This window comes from Phyllobates terribilis, unplaced genomic scaffold (genome assembly GCF_046119375.1).
Source record: "Phyllobates terribilis strain yellow unplaced genomic scaffold, ASM4611937v1 Scaffold_3__8_contigs__length_932513732, whole genome shotgun sequence".
Taxonomy (NCBI): Eukaryota; Metazoa; Chordata; class Amphibia; order Anura; family Dendrobatidae; genus Phyllobates; species Phyllobates terribilis.
In genome coordinates, this window is record NW_027362763.1 from 339394752 (window position 1) to 339419582 (window position 24831).

Here is a 24831-nt window from a genome sequence, read left to right on the forward strand (position 1 = left end):
CGGTGGGAACCAGGCATGTAGAGTACATCCGTTCACCTTTTCTGCGTCTCACAAAGACACGATGGTTGGAACCAATGATCTCAAACTTGGACTCATCAGACCAAATCACAGATTTCCACTGGTCTAATGTCCATTCCTTGTGTTCTTTAGCCCAAACAAATGTCTTCTGCTTGTTGCCTGTCCTTAGCAGTGGTTTCCTAGCAGCTATTTTACCATGATGGCCTGCTGCACAATGTCTCCTCTTAACAGTTGTTGAGCAGATGTGTCTGCTGCTAGAACTCTGTGTGGCATTGACCTGGTCTCTAATCTGAGCTGCTTTTAACCTGCGATTTTTGAGGCTCTTGACTCAGATCAACTTATCCTCAGAAGCAGAGGTGACTCTTGGTCTTCCTTTCCTGGGGCGGTCCTCATGTGAGCCAGTTTCTTTGTAGCGCTTGATGGTTTTTGCAACTGCACTTGGGGATACTTTCAAAGTTTTCCCAATTTTTCGGACTGACTGACCTTCATTTCTAAAAGTAATGATGGCCACTCGTTTTTCTTTACTTAGCTGCTTTTTTCTTGCCATAATGCAAATTCTAACAGTCTGTTTAGTAGGACTATCAGCTGTGTATCCACCAGACTTCTGTACAACACAACTGATGGTCCCAACCCCATTTATAAGGCAAGAAATCCCACTTATTAAACCTGACAGGGCACACCTGTGAAGTGAAAACCATTTCTGGTGACTACCACTTGAAGCTCATCAAGAGAATGCCAAGAGTGTGCAAAGCAGTCATCAAAGCAAAAGGTGGCTACTTTGAAGAACCTAGAATATAAGACATATTTTCAGTTATTTCACACTTTTTTCTTAAGTATATAATTCCACATGTGTTAACTCATAGTTTTGATGCCTTCAGTGTGAATGTACAATTTTCATAGTCATGAAAATACAGAAAAATCTTTAAATGAGAAGGTGTGTCCAAACTTTTGGTCTGTACTGTATGTTTATCCTGACACTTATATGTTTGCATACTTACTCCTGACCATTGTGTCTATTATATGTGGACTATTTTGTATGCAGCTGTAGGTGTCCTATTCACTCTGGACATTGTGCTTGTGCTGCGAGGTTACTTATGTGCTGTCTTTCCATCTTCATGAATTTTATATATTATTTTGTATTTTATGTTATATGTAAGACTAAGTTGATACATTTAAGCTCATAGCTCCTTTGTTCTCCTTTTTGAATACTACATGTTTTGGAGTTGCTTTGTGCCATTATAAGCGGAATTGTCTGTGTCCAATGGCTATTTTTCTTGTATTATGATGGATCTCATTTGTCTAATGTTTTGGGAAGAGTAGAACTCATCCAATAAACTCATGGTTGCTTCAAGTCAGCAATACGGACAAAAAAACACTGTTTAATATGGGAATATATCACATAAGCTTGGAATATCTACAGTATTCACTGTGCTAGTGCAGGATATTACGTCAGGATGGCGATATTTTTATATATCGTCATTCCATTTTTGGTATATTATATTTGTTTCAGTTTCATTCTGTTTATAGCCAACAACAAGTAGGCTAGCTGTTGCTTGATCTCTTTATCGCATGTGTTTTTATCACGTTTTTTCTGCGGCGGTTTTGTCTCTTTCTGGTATGTTATGTTTTAACTAAAACTGTTTTCTTTTAGATACGTCCTGTTACTTAGCTTTGATAAAGCATTATTGACAGTCATGTGAAAATTACATAGGTTTTTAGTGCTTTTCCGCTGTGGAAATGCACTATAAATGCATATATGATTTTTACATGGGGATTTTCCTCATCTCATTCAAGTCTAAGGGGAAAATCCACAAATTAAACGCATATTTACTGCAAGAGGAATTGATATATTGGGGATTTAAGAAATGCACTGCAGGTCGGTTTATTTTGCACTAAAAAAAGCACAGTGGGCATGAGATTTTAATAAATCCCATTCGCTGGGACTGTAATTTGCTACGCTTTTTTGTGCAATGAAAATATGAAGCGTCAAAAATATACCAAATACTCATTGTGGGTACTTAGCCTAAGAGCTCGGTCAGCAGCGGCTTACTGAAAGTTTCCATATTCAACAATGAAATGAAAAACAGCCAAAAAACAGAAAAACAATATCTCACAAAGATGCTATCAATTTAACAATTGATGACTACATTGTCCTGGGCTGGACAAATCCTTGGAGTCTCGCAGGTAATGTGACTAGAAATTTTATTATACAGAAATGTATTGGGAATACAACAAGGGTCCAAACACAGTGGCTAAAAATGACATGGCAGGAAAGACTTGAGAAACGTAAGGTGGTCTTCCAGGCTTATGATATTATTGAGCTATCCTCAATGTGGGTCATCAATATGAGAATGGTTGGGGTCTGACACCCAGGCAGTCAGCTGTTTGTTGTTCCTGAGATGGCTGGAAGTAAAGAATATATGGCCGCTGTTCAGATCCTGTTCATGTGAATAGGAGCTTAGCAGCAGTGGCAGAGGATGGCTACTACACAGCGTACGGAGCTGTGCTGTCCTGTCTGATACAACACGGTGTACATCGGGCCATCTTCGTAGCTGCATATAGCTGAGCTCCCACTGATGCCGGGTGTTGGACCCTCACCGATCTGATATTGATAACTTATCCTAAGGAACAACATTTAATATGTGACCCTGAGAAAGAAGGAACAGAGTATGGATACAGTAAAATATTACAAAAATTAGGTTTGGAGTATTTTCTAATAAACTGTGCGCTCCAGGATGTATAACCTGAACCAAGTGCCAGGGAGAAGCAGGAGTGAGCGGACAGCAGGAATAACATTGGAAGGTATTCTTTTACTGAAAGTGTACTACATGCCAGGAATGGTTGCCAGCTGATATGGTGGATAAATTAGGAGCAAGTGGATTTAAGTTTACATGAAATAAGAGAGGATCTATTACCAAAGATCTTCATTTCCAATCCTAAAAACAAAACAAAAAAATGTAACAAACATAAAAATAGAAGAAAAATAGCATATGCAATAAACCACTTGGTCCCAGTCTTTTGTGACTATGTGGTATTTACGTCTTAAAATATAATTAAAAATTAATGTTGAAATCTTAGTTTTTGATGTTCAGTGTAATAATAATAATCATTTTATTTATATAGTGCCAACATATTTCACAGCGCTTTACAATTCAGACAATTTACAGACATAATTGGGGGCATATGTTTAGTAGAAAGGGTATATTTTCTCCCTATCTCATTAAACATAAATGGTCAAAGAATTGATATAACAATCTTACCCGTTACTTATTTACTACTTGTACTAATGATCAATTAAATAACATTTAACATAGTTCAAGTTTTCGTCAATCTTGACAAGACATAAGTTCAATGAGTCTAGATGTACAGGTGACTTATATGGCCGCAACATATACTGTTGCTCTGATCAGGGAAGGTATTTATTCACAGTGTGCACAGAGCCAGATACGTGCACACATTCGGTAATTTCCTAGGAAGCCTGATTATCACCAGTAAGTTTCATACACAAACACAGGCAGAGGAAGCCCTAAAATGCAGTATAGCAGGAGTCTTAACCACTGATCCACCAGGACACTACTATTTTTATATAGTATACTTAAATTGATTCGGCTTTTTTCTACAACATGAAACTGTACCAGATACTGGCACTAACATTGTTCATAGAAAGTGGCCAAAAAGGATTATCACTACAGCTTGGAGGCTGATTGTGGCTTCCGTTGATATTGTCCTTATTACTATTTAATTGAAAGTAAATCATATATGTATGAAGCCTATTTTTTATTTTAGCCTAAAGGTCTCTGTAAAGCCACAGAATGCACAAATATGAAGAGCGTTGTTAGGGGTTAATGGTACTTGTCCTCTAACCCTTTAGTTGCTGCAGCTCTCTAATGTGAGAAATAAGTCATTCTACTTTTTTTCCTCTAAGCAACATTCGCCAGCAATCTTCAGCTTGCAAACATTATTTTAATACACTCCAGACTTCACTCGTGAAACATAACAAAACATGTTAAACCGTATTTACAAATACAATGACATTGTATTTGTGTTCATTTATAACACATCAGTCTATTTTCAATAATAATAATAATAAGGCTACGGCTGAATGTAAATTTCAGTTGTAAACCGGGGGATTCAGTTAGGTGTGCAATGTTATAAGTCTATATATTATATTATATTTATATTGATTGGATCCTCATTACAATTACAAATTAGCTTTAGCCTATTTCTCCCAATAGCGGATTTAATAGCAAAATGTACAATAATAAAATAAGCCTTTGAAATTATTTGTTACAAATCCATGTCTTTAATGCAATTTGTCATTACTCATTGTGACATCACTACTATAGTTATCCCAAGACTACAGGTAGAGCTAACAGCTATCATAAAGGACAAATAATCGCAGCCCCAACTAGTAAATGAAAAAACTCAGTTATGCTATATCTGTATTCATATTTATGCTGCAATTCACAATGTTATCTATTCGGCTGCTATCCTTTAAGGAAACATCGACAGCAACTATTATATTGAGAAGTGAGGAGAGTGTATGACAAACAAGAATCTAATTAGTTATTACTATTGTAGGGAAAGTGCATCAAGCTTCACATAGCAGAGACGAATGGCTTTCATATGACATCACCTTTAGGACAGAAGTGATGTAATACGATGATGCTGGCAGTTTTCTGACTCTTATTAGATTTTCCTGAACAGGTTGACTATAGCTTTAAAAATAAAATAAATAAATAATAATAAAAATAATATATTAGTTGAAAAAACAAAGACAAATCGTGAAGTGTGATATAGGGGTAATAATCTAAGCTTGGATTCTACATTGTATCCTCTACTTATATGGTCTGTCTATGCAGCTGGTTTTACTCTCATAGTAAACAGACCACATAATGTGAAGCTGAAAGTGATATTCTAAAAGTGCACATTGTGATACCCACTTTCCCTTTTCTGGTAACAATACAACGCTTTGCAAAGAAACTGCATTTCCTATTAGACAAAACTTTGTGAATGAATAGGGCCTTCGCTGTGGTTTGACAGCTAAATAAATGGTCGACCATCCAGACTTTGCCCCTTGTAAGTTGACTTGTGTGTAAGGGACCTCAGTTATTGATTAACCAGGACTAACAATCTGGTATTTCGTAATGGAGTGGATTGAAAGCAGTAAAGGCACATTTTGGCCGGAGACTTTATTATGGCTCAGGACCCATGGGAATGCACCCATGACTGGAATGTAATGCAAAAGCGTCTTCATGCACGGACCACGGAGCAGTTATTCTCAATGGAAAAGTACCAGTACTTGTCTATTATATTGTACTTGGGGAAAGGATCAGAATCAGCTTACATCTGCTGCAATAGGACCGAGCCATACACTGAGGCTTGTGGCTTCTGAAAGAGCAGTCATATAGTTACACTGCAACCGTCCCAAAAACCCCTCCGGTGCAGCCCCTTTAATTTTAGAAAAAGTAAATATTTAGGACCTTAAATTGAGTCATCCCAAACCAGAGGGTTACACGCAGCATTGCATAATAATCACTGTGCACATCCCAAACCCATACCAAGACACATGCAGAATTGCATAACTCTGCAATAATTGACAGGTTAGTGTTAATAAGCTCAATAGTTAGAACAGGGTGGATCTTCCTTCTTACTTCATAGTTTACATTTCTTCCTCAAGGTTTAGCTAAATTAGGTCACCTGGCGTAGACAAGGTTAAATATTCTGACACTTAGCTAGCTTTTTTTTTCAGCTGCAGAAGAAATATCCCGATGTGCAGGATGCTTAAACACCCACTGGATTTCAGTCCATTAACAACTTGGGCCCATAGTGCCCAGTTGTTAAAAAGTAGGTCACTGGAAAAAAAGAGAAGGAGATAGGCCAAAAACATCACAACATCAACACAACAGCTCCAAGTACCTGAGTGTGCACAGAGGCTTAGCTACATGCAATCTGCTGCCAGACTGCACCACCTGTAGCTCTAGCTGCGGTATGCACAGGTACAGCAGAGATGGGTTTGCAGTCTCTTTGTGGTGCATTATTTGTGTTCACAGTAGATTTCGCATCAGGTTTTATGGAAACTAACTACAGATAGCAGCATGCCATGGTGCCAAATGGAGAAGTCATCTGCTACCTAGGAGATCGCCCTATAGCCACCTCCGTACTGACCCAGGGAAAGACTAGGACACTGGCTGCTATGCCTTCTATTTCCTGACTACTGTCAGATGGAGTTAGGAGAACAGGGGAAGGGACATTTTACATCAGACATACCACAAGGATTGCAATCCAGAAACAAAGCGACCAAGCAGCAGAATACATGACAGTATCAGACATGCTGCCACTTCCTGGGCGGATCTGTGCACATGTAGCAGAGCAGAGTTTGTCACATGTGGCCAGAGTCTTTGGGGCACAATGTATGGCACACAGGATTGCAGGTAAACCTATTATCATCATGCCCCAACAATGGAGAAGACAACTTCAGCTCTGCTACACCAGCATTTCTAGAAGGGTAACAAGCACTGGATGAGTTAAAGCCATCGTGTCACCGATTAAAGCTGTCATGTTATAGACACAGGCTGCAACATAAAACCATGCCCAATCTGATTAGTGGGGCTCTAATCCTGTTTCCGGCTACTGATGTAGAGTTGTGGGCTCATTGTGACTTGTCAGTGTGCCACTCTCACTGTGTGCAGCTGATTAACCCTCTCCTCACACACGGGGCATAGTGTCTGCTCTCTGCAGCCAGACAGGCCCCACCCAGGCACCCAAACACACCGTGGAAGAGCTGTCCCTATGTAAAGCTTCCCTGCCATCCATACCATGCCCTCACCCTGCCAGGGGGGCACTAATAGGTGAAATGGACATCACACAGCAGTGTGGACACAGGATACAAAGCAGAGGCACAAGAATGACATGAAGGTAGAAGAATGGGCAGCAGATGCCAGCTCATACCATACCCCTTCCAGTCCAGAGACAAGCCCCTACTGAAGCATGGCAACAAGAGGTTAATGTCCTGCCAGAGTGACTGCTCACGTCCATGCTGCAGGGTGAGGGCTCCAGCTGCACAGCTCCTAGTCCAGGCAGTGGGGACCCCAATGCTGAGCCCTGGCACCGCCACCCTCCCTCCCTGCCTCCCGGGGATGTAGTGAGGAGGACGCTTTATTAGTGTGCAGTGTGGCTGCCCTGCGCAGTGTACAGTGGAGTGTGTGCAGCACGGTACACAGCAGCCGGACCCCTCTCTTATGTCACAGAATAGCAAATGAGTTCTCAGAATTTCAGGGCTGGCCTTCCAAGTTGAAAGCCTACGTCACGGCCAAAGACATACCACGTGACGTCTCCAGCCGGGCGAAACCAAGTCACCCGGGGGGGTACGGTAACCCTATCTGCCAAATACCCGATTAAGACCCTCAACAAAGATGAACCTGTGTAAAAGGCATTTTTTTCCGGTCGGGCAAAGTGCCTGGAAAGACGCTGAGTGCCCGCAGACAGCGACGATAGGCAGGAGGACGACGAAAGGGGCTGGCTGGGAGACTCGCAGTCCTCCCCTGCCTTCATATAATGGTAAGATCAGAAGCTCAAATTCCGAGAATTGAGCCCTGTTGATTCTTAGAACTGGGGGTTCTTAGAAGTGGTGATGCAAGGATTTTCTAGGAAAGCCCTACCAGGTGATTGCTTCTCTTTCATTCTTTTTTATTACTTGCCAGTTGCTGGGGCTGCTGCTCCTCTTCTCTTCTCTCCTCTGCTGCTCTCTTCTGCCCTCCTGTATTTCTGGTGACTTTTCTCAGGAGCTGCCAGTGCTGCGCTGAGGCTGATCAGCAGACACCAGGCTGCTGTGCGCTCCGTGCTGTGCCATCAGTGTGCCTGTCTGCGGGTGCCAGCCTCCTGTCTGCCCCAAGGACAGCACTCATGTCTGCGGCAGACAGCGGGCGCCCAGGCTGCTGCCCTGCACCTGTGCCCGCACCTTACAGGGGCCGTGTATTCACATGTACTGGCATCCTGAGTGCTCGATCTGGGTGTACAGAGGGGCTCTGCATATAGATGGGGACTTCCTATATAGAGGGGCACTTGGCGTATACAGGGGCTCTGTGTATAGGGAGAGCTCGCTATATGTTGAGGTGCAGGGGATATTTTTAGGAGCTGTATATATAGACACTTTATATAGATAGGGATGCATGGTATATTTAGGTGCATGGTATACCGAGATTGTATATAGTGATGTACTCTGTACATAGGGGGCTCTGTATATAGTGATGTACTCTGTACATAGGGGGCTCTGTATATAGTGATGTACTCTGTACATAGGGGGCTCTGTATATAGTGATGTACTCTGTACATAGGGGGCTCTGTATATAGTGATGTACTCTGTACATAGGGGGCTCTGTATATAGTGTACTCTGTACATAGGGGGCTCTGTATATAGTGATGTACTCTGTACATAGGGGGCTCTGTATATAGTGATGTACTCTGTACATAGGGGGCTCTGTATATAGTGATGTACTCTGTACATAGGGGTCTGCATATAGTGATGTACTCTGTATATAGGGGCACTGTATATAGTGATGTACTCTGTATATAGGGGCACTGTATATAGTGATGTACTCTGTATATAGGGGGCAGTGTATATAGTGATGTACTCTGTATATAGGGGGCACTGTATATAGTGATGTACTCTGTATATAGGGGCACTGTATATAGTGATGTACTCTGTATATAGGGGCACTGTATATAGTGATGTACTCTGTATATAGGGGCACTGTATATAGTGATGTACTCTGTATATAGGGGGCAGTGTATATAGTGATGTACTCTGTATATATGGGCACTGTATATACTGATGTACTCTATATAGGGGCACTGTATATAGTGGTGTACTCTGTATATATAGGGGGCACTGTATATAGTGGTGTGCTCTGCATATATAGGGGGCAGTGTATATAGTGATTCACGCTGTATATAGGGGCAGTTTATATAGTGATGTACTCTGGACATAGGGGGCTCTGTATATAGTGATGTACTCTGGACATAGGGGGCTCTGTATATAGTGATGTACTCTGTATATAGGGGGCACTGTATATACTGATGTACTCTATATAGGGGCAGTGTATATAGTGATTCACGCTGTATATAGGGGGCAGTGTATATAGTGGTGTACTCTGTATATAGGGGGCAGTGTATATAGTGGTGTACTCTGTATATAGGGGGCTCTGTATATAGTGATGTACTCTGTATATAGGGGGCACTGTATATACTGATGTACTCTATATAGGGGCAGTGTATATAGTGATTCACGCTGTATATAGGGGGCAGTGTATATAGTGGTGTACTCTGTATATAGGGGGCAGTGTATATAGTGGTGTGCTCTGTATATAGGGGGCAGTGTATATAGTGATGTACTCTGTATATAGGGGGCACTGTATATACTGATGTACTCTATATAGGGGCAGTGTATATAGTGATTCACGCTGTATATAGGGGGCAGTGTATATAGTGGTGTACTCTGTATATAGGGGGCAGTGTATATAGTGGTGTACTCTGTATATAGGGGGCAGTGTATATAGTGGTGTACTCTGTATATAGGGGGCAGTGTATATAGTGGTGTACTCTGTATATAGGGGGCAGTGTATATAGTGGTGTGCTCTGTATATAGGGGGCAGTGTATATAGTGGTGTACTCTGTATATAGGGGGCAGTGTATATAGTGGTGTACTCTGTATATAGGGGGCACGATGCAGTTTTCCCTGGATTTGCTCCTCCTCCCCGCTGTCTGTGCAGTGTTTACTATGAAGGCTCTTGGCACAGGAGGGCGCCTCGTAAATCAGCTTCGCCCAGTGAAGTGGTGCTGGCGCGGCTCCACACGCTATTCCTGGAGGCAGCAGCCAGGGACCCCCGCACGTATAAGTATGGGGGTCCCCTTTCCTATAAGTAGCGGACAGAGACAGTCACTCTATTTACTATATACAAATATGGGGGTCTGCTCTACTCTCTGGCAGGTGACGACTAGGGACCACCACAGGAAAAATATCGGGTCTCCTCTGCTCACCTGCCAGTAGCAGATAGAGACCACCACACATTTAAGTATAGGGGTCCCCTTTCTCCTGCTGGTAGCGGACAGACCACCACACGTCCAGTTATCACTTCATGGCTGTGTCTGGCAGGAGGCGCGGGTTGTGCCCATGGCTGTCCCTCAGGTTCCTGCAGACGCCCGTCTCTGTAATGTACGGAGTTCCTATTTGTTGTGCATTATTCGTTGGGAGAGGAGCACCCTGTGGTGCCGGGCATGGTACAGGTGCAGCACATAGTCTGCGGGCGGGCAGACGCTGTATATTAGTATGTGCCGGTTATAGGACCTTGTGTACTACACGGCGATAGATAACATCATGACAGTCTACGTTGGAGCCTCCAGCGCCGTCCACACAAGTGGTAAATAACATATGTCTGCGCCGTGTCTGGGGCTGCAGCGCCCCCTGCCGCTCACAATCAGAATGACCCTTTGATAAAATTCCCCAGCGACGCGCTAAATTTAGAGACCCGCTGCTGCCGCTGGCGGCTCCGCGCTCACACCGAGGGGAAGCCACGAAGCTGCTGTCACCTCCCCGCCTAAATGGCCTTTTCTACCGATACTTGGAAGCCTAGACAAGGGGTTAAATTAATGCATGCCCCCCCCCCCCCCCCCCTGTGGCCTGACAGAGGTTAACTGGAGGTTTCACATTCCTGTGCACTGGCTGACAGGCAGCAATGGATTTTTAGGCTGTGTAAGAAATCCCCCAGCCCTCCATCCATCACTGCTGAGGCCCCTCTTATGGCAGCCTTTCAGCTGACTGTGGGAAGCTGTGTTACTGATTGTCGCTGTGTCGCTGATTGTCGCTGTGTTGCTGGTTGTCGCTGCTTGTCGCTGTGTTGCTGGTTGTCGCTGATTGTCGCTGTGTTGCTGGTTGTCGCTGATTGTCGCTGTGTTGCTGGTTGTCGCTGATTGTCGCTGTGTTGCTGGTTGTCGCTGATTGTCGCTGTGTTGCTGATTGTCGCTGATTGACACTGTGTCGCTGATTGACACTGTGTCGCTGTGTTGCTGATTGTCGCTGTGTCGCTGATTGTCGCTGTGTCGCTGATTGACACTGTGTTGCTGATTGTCGCTGATTGTCGCTGTGTCGCTGATTGACACTGTGTTGCTGATTGTCGCTGATTGTCGCTGTGTCGCTGATTGATACTGTGTTGCTGATTGTCGCTGATTGTCGCTGTGTCGCTGATTGACACTGTGTTGCTGATTGTCGCTGATTGTCGCTGTGTCGCTGATTGACACTGTGTCGCTGATTGTCGCTGTGTCGCTGATTGACACTGTGTCGCTGATTGTCGCTGTGTCGCTGATTGACACTGTGTTGCTGATTGTCGCTGATTGTCGCTGTGTCGCTGATTGACACTGTGTCGCTGATTGTCGCTGTGTCGCTGATTGACACTGTGTCGCTGATTGTCGCTGTGTCGCTGATTGACACTGTGTTGCTGATTGTCGCTGATTGTCGCTGTGTCGCTGATTGTTGCTCATTGTCAGCGACAGTCTGTGCCCACACGTCTCCTTCCCATGTGGCAGAGCTGACTTTGTCACTTGGCATGTTGGCGTGGCTTATTTCTGATTTTTCCATGGGAAATGAACTAAACAGAACTTATTATTCGCTCGAAACGGAAAATGATAAATTTAGCACAATTTCTATAAAAAAACTGTAGTAATTTTATTGTTTTGAGACTCTAAACTTTGACATTGGAGTTTTCTGGTTCTTATTTCTGGTATTTAGTGACATATCCGGCCATCCTTAGTTGTTCGACATTGTGGATGAGGCTTTGGAGTAGATGGGTGACGTTGGCACTGTGGTATGAGCTGGCACTGTAATAATAGAGTGCTGTCTATATGTAGCCCTGCTACAACGCACCTGCTATTTAGTAACATTAGACTACCATGGACCTTATTCAGCCCTGATCCATAGATTTGGCACACATCAGCAGGTTGGGTGGCATGAGCCACAAAAAAGTGACAAAGTATAGGTTCCATAATAGAAACTTGTTCCCTGGCTATGAGCTGGTGTCAGGTTTGGGAGGGCAGGAATGTAGTTGGCCCTGTCACTAATACTGCTCCGGTTATTTTACAAAGGAGGTGTCTCTGTGCACCGCTACTAACGCATTCCAAGCCAGGTCCCTGCCAGCTCTCCCAAGCCATAGACTTCGACACTGTTATTTCATGTCCAGGCTTCTGGAGCCTGGGTGCCTTGGTGGGAAAAAAAATCACATGTTGAGTCAGGATTCAAAACTCCAATAAATGTTTCTTTTTTTTAAGCGAGAAAAGGGCAAAACATCAGAACAAACGTGTGTGTGTGTTTATCCAAAAACAACTTTTCTTAGGGACATAATGGAAACTGCCTGCCAAAATCTGAAAAGAGGGCGAGTGGTGCCATCTAGTGGTGCACAGATCACATTGCTGACATCTGTATCTGTTAGGGAGAGCACTTATCGTCTAAAGGGCATGATTAATATTCAATGTGCTTGCCTAAATATGATCGCAGATAATCTATTTACTATATAAAATTATCTATAAGAATTTATGTATAATCCCATACTTCCTAAAAAAGTTTTTTTTTATTAGGTGCTTGAACTTTTTTTTTTTATACACTAAAGTAAGTTTCTGTGGCCGGTACGAAGAGCAACCAAAAAGCTAGGTCTGAGATGCCACCCTATACTATGTAGTGATGGCATTGGGGGCATCTCATTTTAATGTTGGTTGTATCACCTTCACTTCTAAGGAAACCCGTCACAGTTGAGCATTACTTTGCCTGCTATAAAGAATTGGGCAACAACTTTGCCATATCTTACCCTTGCCCTTAGTGTTTGGTACATACCTTTTTGGCAAAGATGATTTTGGGTTCCTTGATTTTTCCATTTGATAATGCACACGTCGACTGCTCAGCTCGTAGTGTTAACCCGTTGTGTACCGTCCCTGCGCAGTGTTCCCTCATGTTGCCGGTTAGAAGTTGCTCTTCTCCGATACTGTTACAAGTTGTTGGTTAAATAAGGAATGAGTAACATTGCAGGGAGAGCTCGCTGCCAGTCACAAATCCCAGGCGGCTTGTGTATTTTTAAATAATTAATCCAATGAACTTGAAAGTGATTCTCTGCTGGAAAGCAAAACTGGGAGCATTGCCGCACATATCCTTTTCCCTATGAGGAACTGAATAAAAGTGCATCACTTTTTAATAGGGCAGATTTAGATTAAGCAAACCGTTGCCTTCCCTTGAAACGTGTGCTGAGTGGTATGAGTAGCATTAGAGCATTACATCAGAATTTCTCCTTTCTCGCATAGTGTAGAGCAGGGCCACACAACTTCTATTAGTCATACGGCTACTTTGGCTGTAATGAAATGGTCACATAATGTATATTACAGCCGATTTAGTTAATGGCATGTGGCATAATTTTCTATGCCACGTCTGTCGTCAAACAGGTGAATGCAGGGCAGCTGTACCATGACCGGGCACAATACCGCTGCTCCCATGACCCTTGCTTTCCCACATGAGACACTGGGACTTCTTCACCTTTGCTGGGTCTGTGTTTGTCATGGAGGGGACTATGCATTGTGACTTTTAACAGCTCCTTCCTCCACCTGGTCATACAGAATGACATTTTCGGCTTTTGTATAGTCATCATAGTGTGAGTGGAAAGATATTAAAGACTAAGGACAATTAACAAAAGCCAAGATAGAGCGTGTCTGTCCCTTTGACTAAAGAGGACCCATAATATAAGCATTTCCACTTGTTGCAGTCACATTACTGATGTATTTGTATAGTTTTGTCCCGCTACTCATGGTGCCAAGCATCCAGAGTACTCCGTATTGCACTGCGTGAATTAATAAAAAGGACTGTAGCCAATGACAATTTGTCACATCTTGGTCACTTATTAAACTAAACTGCTCCCTACCTGCAGCCAAAACCCGACAAAAGGACAAAATGCTGTTATTTATCGCCACCTGGTGGTAGACGATGGCAATCTAATGCGTAGATGACAGCAGGCAGGCCGCAGTTAGCATTAGATTAGGGAGATCGCTGTTTTTCTATGTTTAGTTCCAAATCATCATGAATTTTACAATTCCAGTACCTCAGAGCAAAATGGCTCTATTCAGTGCGAAACTACATTTCACATGTTGTTACAGTGAGATTATTTTCATGCCAGGCTGACAGTAATTGTGCTTTTTTTTTGTTTCTTGGATACTGATGCATGATTTTTTAATTTTGACTACCAAAATGTGTCTTGTGTTAGGGAAGCCTACAAGGGAGAGCACACTGTAAGGCTGTGTCCTGGGCTGGCTTTCCAGGAAAGCGAATTGTAGTAGAGTTCATTTGGTGAAGTAATCCCAGCCTGAGTCAAATATTTTCCAGAAAGATATGGCTGGAATATCCACCCCTATTCCTCTGTGTAAAGGGAAACAATATACAGTAGGTGATGATGACACAGGATGGAGATCTGTTAATATTCCACCTCCAAAGCCATGTCTGCATGCAGCTCCTCTGTGCTCTGTGTGTAAGGTAATGGCTTATATTACTTATATGGATCTTGGACATTTTAATGTGATGCTGCATTTTATGGATTTTATTACTCTTGAGCTACGTGTGAGTTACTGAGACTGTTTTCTTTGATGTAATCCAACAATCAGTGGTTTTCTTTAGTCTGTTCTGGAAGCTACTTTTTCTGTTTGGATGGGAACATACAAAAAGGGTAGAGAAACTACAGAGTGCGAGAAATGCCTAGTTTCAAGGTTCCTTGAAAAAGGAAGAGGAATCAACCACTGTATTTTTAGCCCTAACCATTCAGTACCTGTTGGGTTATCTGTTGGGCCAACTGTCTAATCCTAAAACTTCTGCTTTTACTTGTGGGGATATGAAAGGTACTTAGACTAAAATATGAGCCAGTCACATGTTAGTGTATGGAAAACAATACTTAGAGCATTTCATAGCTTTGCTTCAATTCTCTAACATCCACATTGCGGCTGAGTGTATACATTTACATTGGTCTCCATAGTGGCTCACAGTGTAATTTTCCTACATTATCGCGAGTCATTTTCAGGAGAAGTGTTGTATTGAATTAGAATGAAAAACCTAGAAGAGATGAAATGAGCATAAAAGCAGTATTAAGTCATGGCCCATCCTGGATTCTAGTATAGGACCAAGAGTTGTCCTTACTTTTTATCTTGGCTTTATATATCCCATATCTTTTCTTTACTTATCCCATATACATATCCTTTTTATTTGTTATTGATTTTGCAATACTCTGTTAGAAGATGTCTATGGTATAGTTGTCCTTGTGGCCACCCTGTGATTGTGATGAGTATTGCAGGCCCTTAAAGGTTGTTGCAATATTGTATTACATTTGTATTTTGGGTTGTTAATCAAATTTAAGTATTGGTAAGGGTGGGCACATCTGTATGTAAAGCAGAGGAAAGCGATCTCATCTCTGATTGATATGTGGCAGGAAGTGTTGCATGTCCAGGCACCTTCTACATGATGTGACTTAGTCATAGTTCCTTGGTAGCTACTGTCGATATACTGTATATCCCATCTAATATCTGACTGTACTTTCCTATAGTTCGTGAAATAGACTGTTCTCATCCAACATGCATACTCACTTCTGATATTGTGTTGTGTTTTGCAGTATTTGAAGAGGAGTTTGGATTTTAAATTGAAACTTTGGGTAAGTACTTGTGATTTTCACTTTTATTGTGTTCTCCTTTTATCTGTGCATGCTATTTATTATTTGGCACTTATGTGTTTTTCATTTTAATTGTGAGAACATTTACTCTTTGGTTACGCACCTGCTTGTTACTCCACTTTCATAACTGGTGAAGATCAGTGATCCATAAATAACACAAACCACCAAAAGTAGAAGTTGAAACTTTTTTGTAATGTAATTCAGGGTAGCTATTGTCTGAGTGGAATCGAACAGCTAAGGTTAGGTTCTATACATGTAGTAAAGTTCTGTCTTCTTTCCTTTAGGATAGGGGCCACAATGACATCTGCAACTGACAGCTGCATCCAGTTCACGCGGCATGCTAGCGATGTCCTCCTGAATCTCAATCGTCTTCGAAGTCGAGACATTCTGACAGATGTGATCATCGTTGTGAACAGGGAACACTTTCGTGCTCACAAGACAGTCCTTATGGCTTGCAGGTGAGTGCAGTTGGGCATAATGCAGTCAGTAGTTATTTCATATTCTTACATTTTTTCATCATACATGATTTGATATGCATATTTTTTTCAGTGGATTATTCTATACCATCTTCACTGACCAAATGAAATGCAACATGAACATCATCAACCTTGATCCAGAAATCAGCGCAGAGGGCTTTCGGGTCCTTTTGGATTTCATGTACACATCTCGGCTAAGCTTAAGAGAGAGCAGCATTATGGCGGTCATGAGCACTGCACTTTACTTACAGATGGAGCATGTTGTGGACACCTGCCAGAGGTTCCTCAAGTCCAGGTAACATTTCATTATGTACCCTGCTTATTCCCCATGCTTTTACAGTGATTTAGATAATTAATAGCTTATTTTATGCTTTAAGTATATATATTTTTTTGTTTTCTCAGTGAAGATATTGTGAGTTCTGTGAAAACATCTAGAGGAGAGGATTTTCTACAAGGCAGGTCCATGTTGCCTCCTGATGTTATGGCCTACAGAAACTGTGAGATGACAGAAAATACTGTACCTCTGCGTAATACAGCCATCTGCGATGGAAGGTCTTACATACCCAACTTGTACAATGGCTCTCCATCTTCATACCCTTTGTATAGTCACATTCCAGTCCACGGGTTTCTGTTTCCGGAAGATGAAGTAAGAGATGTGCAGATGGCTGACATCCAAAGATCCAATAGATATCCTAAGGAAAGTGTGTTACCTGGAGAAAATTCAAGGACTGTGCTAGGAGATTACAGGAAAGCGGTAACCGACTTGTCTGTCAACGTATGCCACAGCAACATCTACTCTCCTAAGGAAGCTGCATTTGAAGACCCCCGTTGTGACTCTCAATACAATGTGCTTGCTGGCTCCCGGTCTGCTGGTCCATCTGTGAGAAGCAGTCCTTTCTATAATTGTGACAAGGGGAAAGAGGAGGAAAGAACCTCTTCGGAAGATGAAATAATACACTTTAAACCTTCAAACTCTCCTGTCAACCGCAAAGGTCTTGTTAGCCCTCAAAGTCCACAGAAGTCAGACTGCCAACCAAACTCTCCAACAGAGTCCAGCAGCAGTAAAAATGCTCGAATTTCACAAGGTTCTAGTTCTCCAATGTCGAAATCTTCTACAGACCCAAAGGCTTGTAACTGGAAAAAGTATAAATTGCTGAATTCCCTGAACCAGAGTGACAAAGAAGTGTGCGCCAACCAAAGTGAAATGGTCAACCTGTCCCCACCATTTTACACTTCTCAGGCATCATGTCAACAGCCAGTTAAGTCAGAAAATATGGACATTCAGACTTCAGCTAAACTTAATGGGAGCCCTGAAGACTCTGCCGTGCCCCAGGCAAGCAAACTGAACAGCATTGTAAATAGGTAAGCCCCCGAAACTATGTAGCAAAATGTTTTTGCCACTAGTCATGTACAGTTGAATGGAATCCCAAAAGTTTTATTTGGTTGGCTCATAGTTGTATAAACCTTTTTTTATCCATCCCTATGATAAGGTAACACGAGTGATTTTTTTTTCTTGCTTTCACAGGGGTATGGAGGGGTCACCTATGAGCAGTGAAGGACATTCACCTCTTTACATCCATACATCCAAATTCAGCATGTTTTCGTCACAATCCCCTCCTGAAATGTGTCCTCACACCCCTGGTTCTAACTTTGGAGAAGAGATAGCTGAGACACAATCAGAGTTTTCAGACTCAAGCTGTGGTAAGTTTCCATTTAGGATGCTTATTATGCAAACTTTACTAAATATTGTTATATCACATTTTTTAGTATCCTCACTTCATGGTTATTTTTTTTCCCATAGCCCTCTATATGGGAAGTTTGACAATACAATTAATACAATTCTATGTCTTATTTAATCGATAACTTCTGAAATATTTCCATCTCAGGTCTTTTCCATAAAGGACCATTCAAAGCAGTTATTTTTGTAGGTTTTACACATTATACAGATCCATATAGAATTTTTTGTATTCTCCACAGTGGGATTTAAGGCGCCATTACACCTTAGGTGCGTGCAAATAGTCCTTTGGCAAATAGCTTTTCTCTCAATGCCCCAATGCACAGTTTGTCCAAGTATACATGTGTTTTCAATGGGGAGAAGGGTGTAAGCTGCTGTTGGACACCCCTGGAGGTGACTTCTGACCCTGAAAACAAAAGGAACAGATGTTGGAATACAGCAAACTTTTTTCCTATGTGTTTGGGAACTTTATAATTGCTTTATCACGGTCATAGAGTGAGACTATTTGATTGGAAGCCCAAATGGCCTAATCAAGATTTTTGAGTGTTGGTGGAAAATTAAGTGTCCGAATGAAAAAATCCATATTTACTCCCTGCAGATCTTATCCTGTTAGGACATTAATCCGTGGCTCCGTTGTAAAGGGTGACAATAGTAAAAATAGAATGTAGTGTCTATAATCTTACAGGTTTTTGTGTTCTCCACAGAAAATGGCACTTTCTTTTGCAATGAATGCGACTCTCGTTTCTCTGAAGAGGGTTCTTTAAAAAGACACACTCTGCAGATGCACAGTGATAAGCCCTATAAGTGCGATCGCTGCCAAGCTTCATTCCGCTACAAAGGAAACCTTGCCAGCCACAAGACCGTTCACACCGGTGAGTTGTTAAAATACTCAAGAGTTGCAAAGTTTATTGACATTCTCAGAGTAATGGATTGTGTCCAGTTTTAATACTAGTGAAGTTGGTGACATATGTAAAAAAAAGTCAGTAAAGCTTTAAATGAGCTCTACAGCTTTAGTCCATCTAAACTTAGAATTTAGCACTCACTTTGTATCTGTAAAATTGTAACCTCTTGTGTCACAGCTGGTCTAATAGTTCTATTCTTAATATCCTGCCTTCTTCTTTTTTCCTACTTGGTTACTATTCAGAAAAGTTGATGCAATTATTGAATTTGATCTCTTTATTTTATCATTAGGGGAGAAACCATATCGCTGTAGTATTTGTGGGGCACAGTTCAATCGACCGGCAAACTTAAAGACCCACACCAGAATTCACTCCGGAGAAAAGCCGTATAAGTGTGAGACATGTGGTGCCCGCTTCGTACAGGTAATTGTCAAAATAAACTCCATGAAGAATTTAATTTTGCATTTCTAAACTTACTACTTTTTATTCAGTCACATGTTTTGTTCCACAAAAGTCTTTTATTGGCTTTACTAGTCCTCTCATGACAATGCTGCCTTACATATTTCACTAGGCAAATGATAATGATTTTATGGTTCAAAAAGGCATTTCTTGACAGCACAAATATACATAAAATCACATGGAAACATTATGCACAGTTGCTCCAATGCATTTGCATTATTTGCAGTATTACAACCTTGGAAGTAGGTTTCTAAAAAATATTCACTCATCTGGAGTTTACAGCTTTATTTCAGAATTCGTGATGAGCAAGCATGCTATTTAACCCTTTCACTGAGCACGCTCGGATCCTTTCCGTGTATCTTCGGCGTGCCCGTATATTAAGTTTGAGTCCCTGCGTCTGCATGATTTATGGCTGTTATACAGCCTCAACACATGTGAGGATTCCCTAACAAACAGGCAATCTCTGCATCTGTTGAGGCTGTCTAACAGCCATAAATCATGCAGACGCAGGGACTCAAACTTAATATACGGGCACGCCGAAGATACACGGAAAGGATCCGAGCGTGCTCAGTGAAAGGGTTAAATGAGCACGCTCGCTCATCACGATTCAGAATCCATGCTCTTAGTTAATCAATTTCTATTTTTTTATCTTTAGGTTGCTCATCTCCGTGCCCATGTACTAATACACACCGGAGAAAAACCATACCCATGTGAGATCTGTGGGACCAGGTTTAGACACTTGCAGACATTGAAGAGCCATCTACGTATACACACCGGAGAGAAACCTTATCATGTAGGTCCATCATCTAAAAATATGTCATATGAACAGTTATACTAGTTGGTTTCTTGTGAAAGACATCATCATTTTCTTTCTGCAATCATTTCTATTTAAGCATTAATTCAAAAGCATAACTGAATTTTTCACAAGCTCTGCACATACATAACAGGTGATATACACCTGATTGACTGACTGATACACATGGTATATTTGTTGCAGAAATGTCTGTAACTATGTTGGAGGCTTATAGTAATGGCACAGAATCCAATGTATAAAGATTTTTCTTAGGTTGCACAAATTTCGGCAATGATCTGCTTCATGTCAACCTTCCCTATTACATAATGATTTCTACAAAATCTTATCCAGCAAAATCTTGTTATTTAGTGGCACAGATTCAGAATCCATGTAAGAGTGCCTCAGCACTGTATATGGACACATATGTAATGCATGTAAATATACATTTATGTGTCACTTCAGTCACAGTATATATATATTGATTTCTGGGAACTTTTATATTGTCCGGAATCAATGTTTCATGTTAAAAAATGTAATATTAATTTCTTTTATCTCATTTTCTTTCTAGTGCGAAAAATGCAATCTCCATTTCCGTCACAAGAGCCAACTAAGACTTCATCTGCGTCAAAAACATGGTGCAATCACCAACACAAAAGTCCAGTACCGTGTCTCTCAAGCAGAGCTCCCTGCTGATCTCCCCAAATCTTGCTGAGTCCTGCCCAGTGATACTGGAGTGCCTCTTTTTGACCTTTAAGCGCATATGGGCAAAACAAAACGGGTCTATTTTTTTTTTTTATTTGTCCTGGTCATGTGAAATGTGCGCCCTTAATTGTAAATATATATATATATATACATAAATTTTTTTTCTAAATCTGTGTGGCATAGTGACCATGCACTCTTTATTATTTCAGCGTTGTAATTCTCAGCCTGAGAGAATCAGAATGTTGAGGAAAAGACTGAATGAAGAGTTTAATTGGGCATGCAAAGCCTGTTGCACCTTGCTGTGTGGACCCAGCCAACAATGCACTGGCACTCCCATGAGGAGTGAAGTATAGCTTTTGAAGCACCAGCTATATAAAAATCGGTGATTATGCTAGTATGTTTTTTTTTGGGGAGTGATTCCACAATGCCTCTTAGTAATAATAGCTAGAGTTAGCTTCTTTTATGAATCCAGTTTTTGCACCACCATACTTTAGTAGGTAGTTCATCACCCGTGGGATCCACAGGTCCCTTAAGATTTCCTGGTTCTTATGCCTGCGGTTAGGCATTATTGTGATTATCCAATTATTCTTTTATTAATACTTGCCCAGATGACCCACAGAAAGCACCTTATAAGATTTTTTTTTTCTTCGGTGGCTAACAGTGTGTAGCTTAATAGAATAATATCAACAGCCATGTTTTAGTGACTGTAAAGAAGCCAAGTACAAAGTGGGGAAACCGCAATCTGTTGCGAAGTTGAATTATGTCCAGACTTAGGTGCCATCTGGCATTCTATGGATGCAACAGACCACAAGCACTTAAAAGAAGCACCTTCCACCTCTAATTACGGTTAAAGGGATGTTTCACTACTATAATATTTATGACCTAACCTTAGGATCGGTCATTAATGTTAGATATGAGGGTGTCGGACACTTGGAACCCCCACCGATCAGCTGTTCTCAGATTCAGCGATGATCTACACAGCTCTCAAAATTCTTTTGTGGCTGCTGCTGGGTATTGCAGATCAGCTCCTATTATTTGAATAGGAACTAATCCATAGTATCTTCAAACTGCTACTACACAATGCAGTGTGACGGAGCGGTGGCGTTCTGCTCCATGCACTGTTTTCTCCCCTCTGCTGGTTCTGCAAACAGCTGATCGGCAAAGGTGTCATTCTCCCATCAATCTGATACGGATAACCTAGCCTAACCATCATCGGTATCAAAGTTGCAAAACCCTTTTAAATAAGTCACATTAATGTATAGTTGCGCATATGCATATATATATATATATATATATATATATATATATATATATATATATATATATATATATATATATATATATATATATATATATATATACATATATATACATATATACATACATACATACATTATATCCACAGGCACATACTTGGAGGGTGATGGGTTCAAAGGCTGCAGTGTTTAGCCATGTACATGAGTTGGACTTGATGAATTGTGTCAGTGCCAGGTGCTAGATGTTTGACATACTAACGTGAGGAACACTTAAGTCTATGTAAATCTGTTGGCTGCTACAGGACCTAGTAATGCACCATGTGGTGGTCCAACACAAGACTGTCATGGCAAAGTTAACTAACTATCCTTGTTTGAATGAGAAATGATATACTGTTCCATTCTGCCTTGGCAGAGTTCAGAACTTCTCCCGCCTTAGTTCCCCTTCTTTATAAAGCAATAAGGCATTCTTGAGTCATTTGGCCAGTGATAACCTTGCCTTTTAGATTAGGCTAATATGACCCCAGAAGGTACCTTTTTGCTAAAGCTGCAATATTATACCAGCATTAGGAGGCACCTAAATCAGCTATTTTTCTAGTCGCTAACTTTCTTGCACCCTTGAAACATTTACAAAGTATTTAATTTTATGGTATGCAAATTGTGCACTCATAAGGCGAAAAATAGAACAAAGAATTATTGTGTATTCTTTTTAAAAGAGGGCTTTAACTTTTGTTATAGTTTTAACCAAAGGAAAAGGAATTTATGGAAGAGTTGTAAATATATATATATATCTAAATATATATATATATATATATATATAAATATACCTATATTAAGAGTGAAAGAAATAAAGGTTTTAAAAAAAAAAAGCTCTATAAAGAAATTATGAAAAAAAACAAAAATTTAGATTGTATCTGCGGGCAGAATCCAATCTGAGATATGTTTTATTGTGATAGAGCACTTACAAAATATTTTAATGTATTGCACCAGTGTACGTGAAAAGTTATTTTGTCTAAACGCAACAGTCTGTTTATATTTTTGTTTCTTAGTTTTTTTTTTTTTCTTTATTTGGAAGTGAAGGTTTACAGTAAGTTTAAAAACTTAGACACCCTGTCGAAGGATTATGTAACTTTTGTTCTTATTGTATGTTTGTAAATATGTATATTTTGTCTTTGGTGCCTTTTAACCTCATTGGCGCCAGGGGGAACAGCAAGAAGTTGCCAGTCCCACTGGCATTAAAGGGGTTAATGAATGTTTCAAACCTAATCCCTTTTTAAAGGTACATCCTAAAGCTAGTCACTAATCTTTAGGAAAGGTCAGTCATTATTTTATTATATATATATATATATATATATATATATATATATATATATACACATATATATATATTTTTTGTTCTCTTATGTTGATTTCATGACGCTTTGTCCTGCTTGTGTTAATAAACTGCCGGGAGACAGGGTTTGGGCTGTTTCTAAAACTGCATTACTGCAATGTAACAATAGCTGTACAAGTAGAAACAAATAAAATCCTCAACAGCAAGAAAAATTGCCTTCTTTTCTGGAGTCATGTATTTTTTATTTTTTAAACACACCTGTAAATTTATTGGTGAAAAATTGCTTTTCAGAATTCTTGAGTTAAAGGGGTTGCACGGTTTCATTAAAAATCAGGTCAAGACTGCCTATTATGTCTGATTTTAGGAAGCTAAGCCGAATTCACTTAATGAGCCAAGTGATTGGCTGCAGCAGTCATTTAGTGTAGACTTGAGGTCACAAATGCATCCCTGTCGACAGCGTGGAGCAGCAGAGAAATAGAGGTGGTAATGGAGCTGCAGAGACTCTAGTAGCCAAGTACTGCTTGGTCTGTTATATTACAGCATAAGTACCATTGTCCCTAGTATTACCATTTTTTATATCCAATTGGAAACGTAATAAATTATTTCCTGAATTTTATACTTTTGCCACAATTACAGTTTGTGAAAGGTATTTTTTTATGGTTTGACTAGTTGGTACACAAATTGAATGAGTGTTTACATTACAATTAATGTACATCTGCTACTGATGGAACATACTATAATATACTAACTTGGATTATTATGAATAGTTGTAACAACTTGTTTGAGGTTAAGAATTAAACTTCAGGGTAACAACAGTATCCTACAAAAGGATGGCACAATAACTCACATGAACTTAGTCCTGGCGCATCCAAACTCCAATCAAATTTTTCACCAATAAGGGTCACAAACCTTTGTGGTTAGTCAGTGGTAAAGCATTTTAAGGCTAACAAAATGGTTTAAAGTTCACAAAATAGAACTTAGAGAAATTGTGAAGGCTCAGGTTTAATCTTTAATATCCTGCATCACAGGGACTGAGGACCCCCTGGTGAGGTCAATATTGTCTCTTTACACAACCATGATACAAAGAATCTCTAGTGGTATAGCTGCAGAAAAAAATACATGGACCACACATCTATGATCAGAATATATTTTATTTATTTTACTCATTTATATAGCACCATTAATTCCACAGCGCTTCATAGACCATATCGGCACTGTCCTCATTGGGGCTCACAATCTAAACTTTGGCGTGTGGGAGAAAACTGGAGAACCCGGAGGAAACCCACGCAAACACGGGGAGAACATACAAACTCCTTGCAGATGTTGTCCTTGGTGGGCTTTGAACCCAGGACCCCAGCGCTGCAGTGCTAACCACTGAGCCACCGTGCTGCCCATATTGAGCCTATTGCCATGTCACAGAAAACCTCCT

General features: G+C 40.8%; 1 protein-coding gene across 8 annotated transcripts in view; it reads left to right on the top strand.

Annotated features, from left to right (window-relative positions):
* Positions 1 to 22185, top strand: part of BCL6 (BCL6 transcription repressor) — a 79609-nt gene extending 57424 nt beyond the window's left edge. For 3 of the 8 annotated variants that reach the window (XM_073675192.1, XM_073675193.1, XM_073675194.1), the window contains 9 exons: positions 15696 to 15734; positions 16037 to 16210; positions 16302 to 16523; positions 16631 to 17590; positions 17754 to 17929; positions 18668 to 18835; positions 19155 to 19285; positions 19977 to 20114; positions 20683 to 22185. In XM_073675192.1, coding sequence (XP_073531293.1) covers positions 16050 to 16210; positions 16302 to 16523; positions 16631 to 17590; positions 17754 to 17929; positions 18668 to 18835; positions 19155 to 19285; positions 19977 to 20114; positions 20683 to 20826 — 2100 coding nt within the window. In that variant the 5' untranslated portion in view covers positions 15696 to 15734; positions 16037 to 16049 and the 3' untranslated portion in view covers positions 20827 to 22185. Of the gene's footprint in view, positions 1 to 7477; positions 7683 to 15695; positions 15735 to 16036; positions 16211 to 16301; positions 16524 to 16630; positions 17591 to 17753; positions 17930 to 18667; positions 18836 to 19154; positions 19286 to 19976; positions 20115 to 20682 lie in introns of those variants that run through there. The other 5 variants (XM_073675196.1, XM_073675198.1, XM_073675195.1 and 2 more) reach the window with 4 other exon arrangements.
* The last annotated feature ends 2646 nt before the right edge of the window (positions 22186 to 24831 follow it).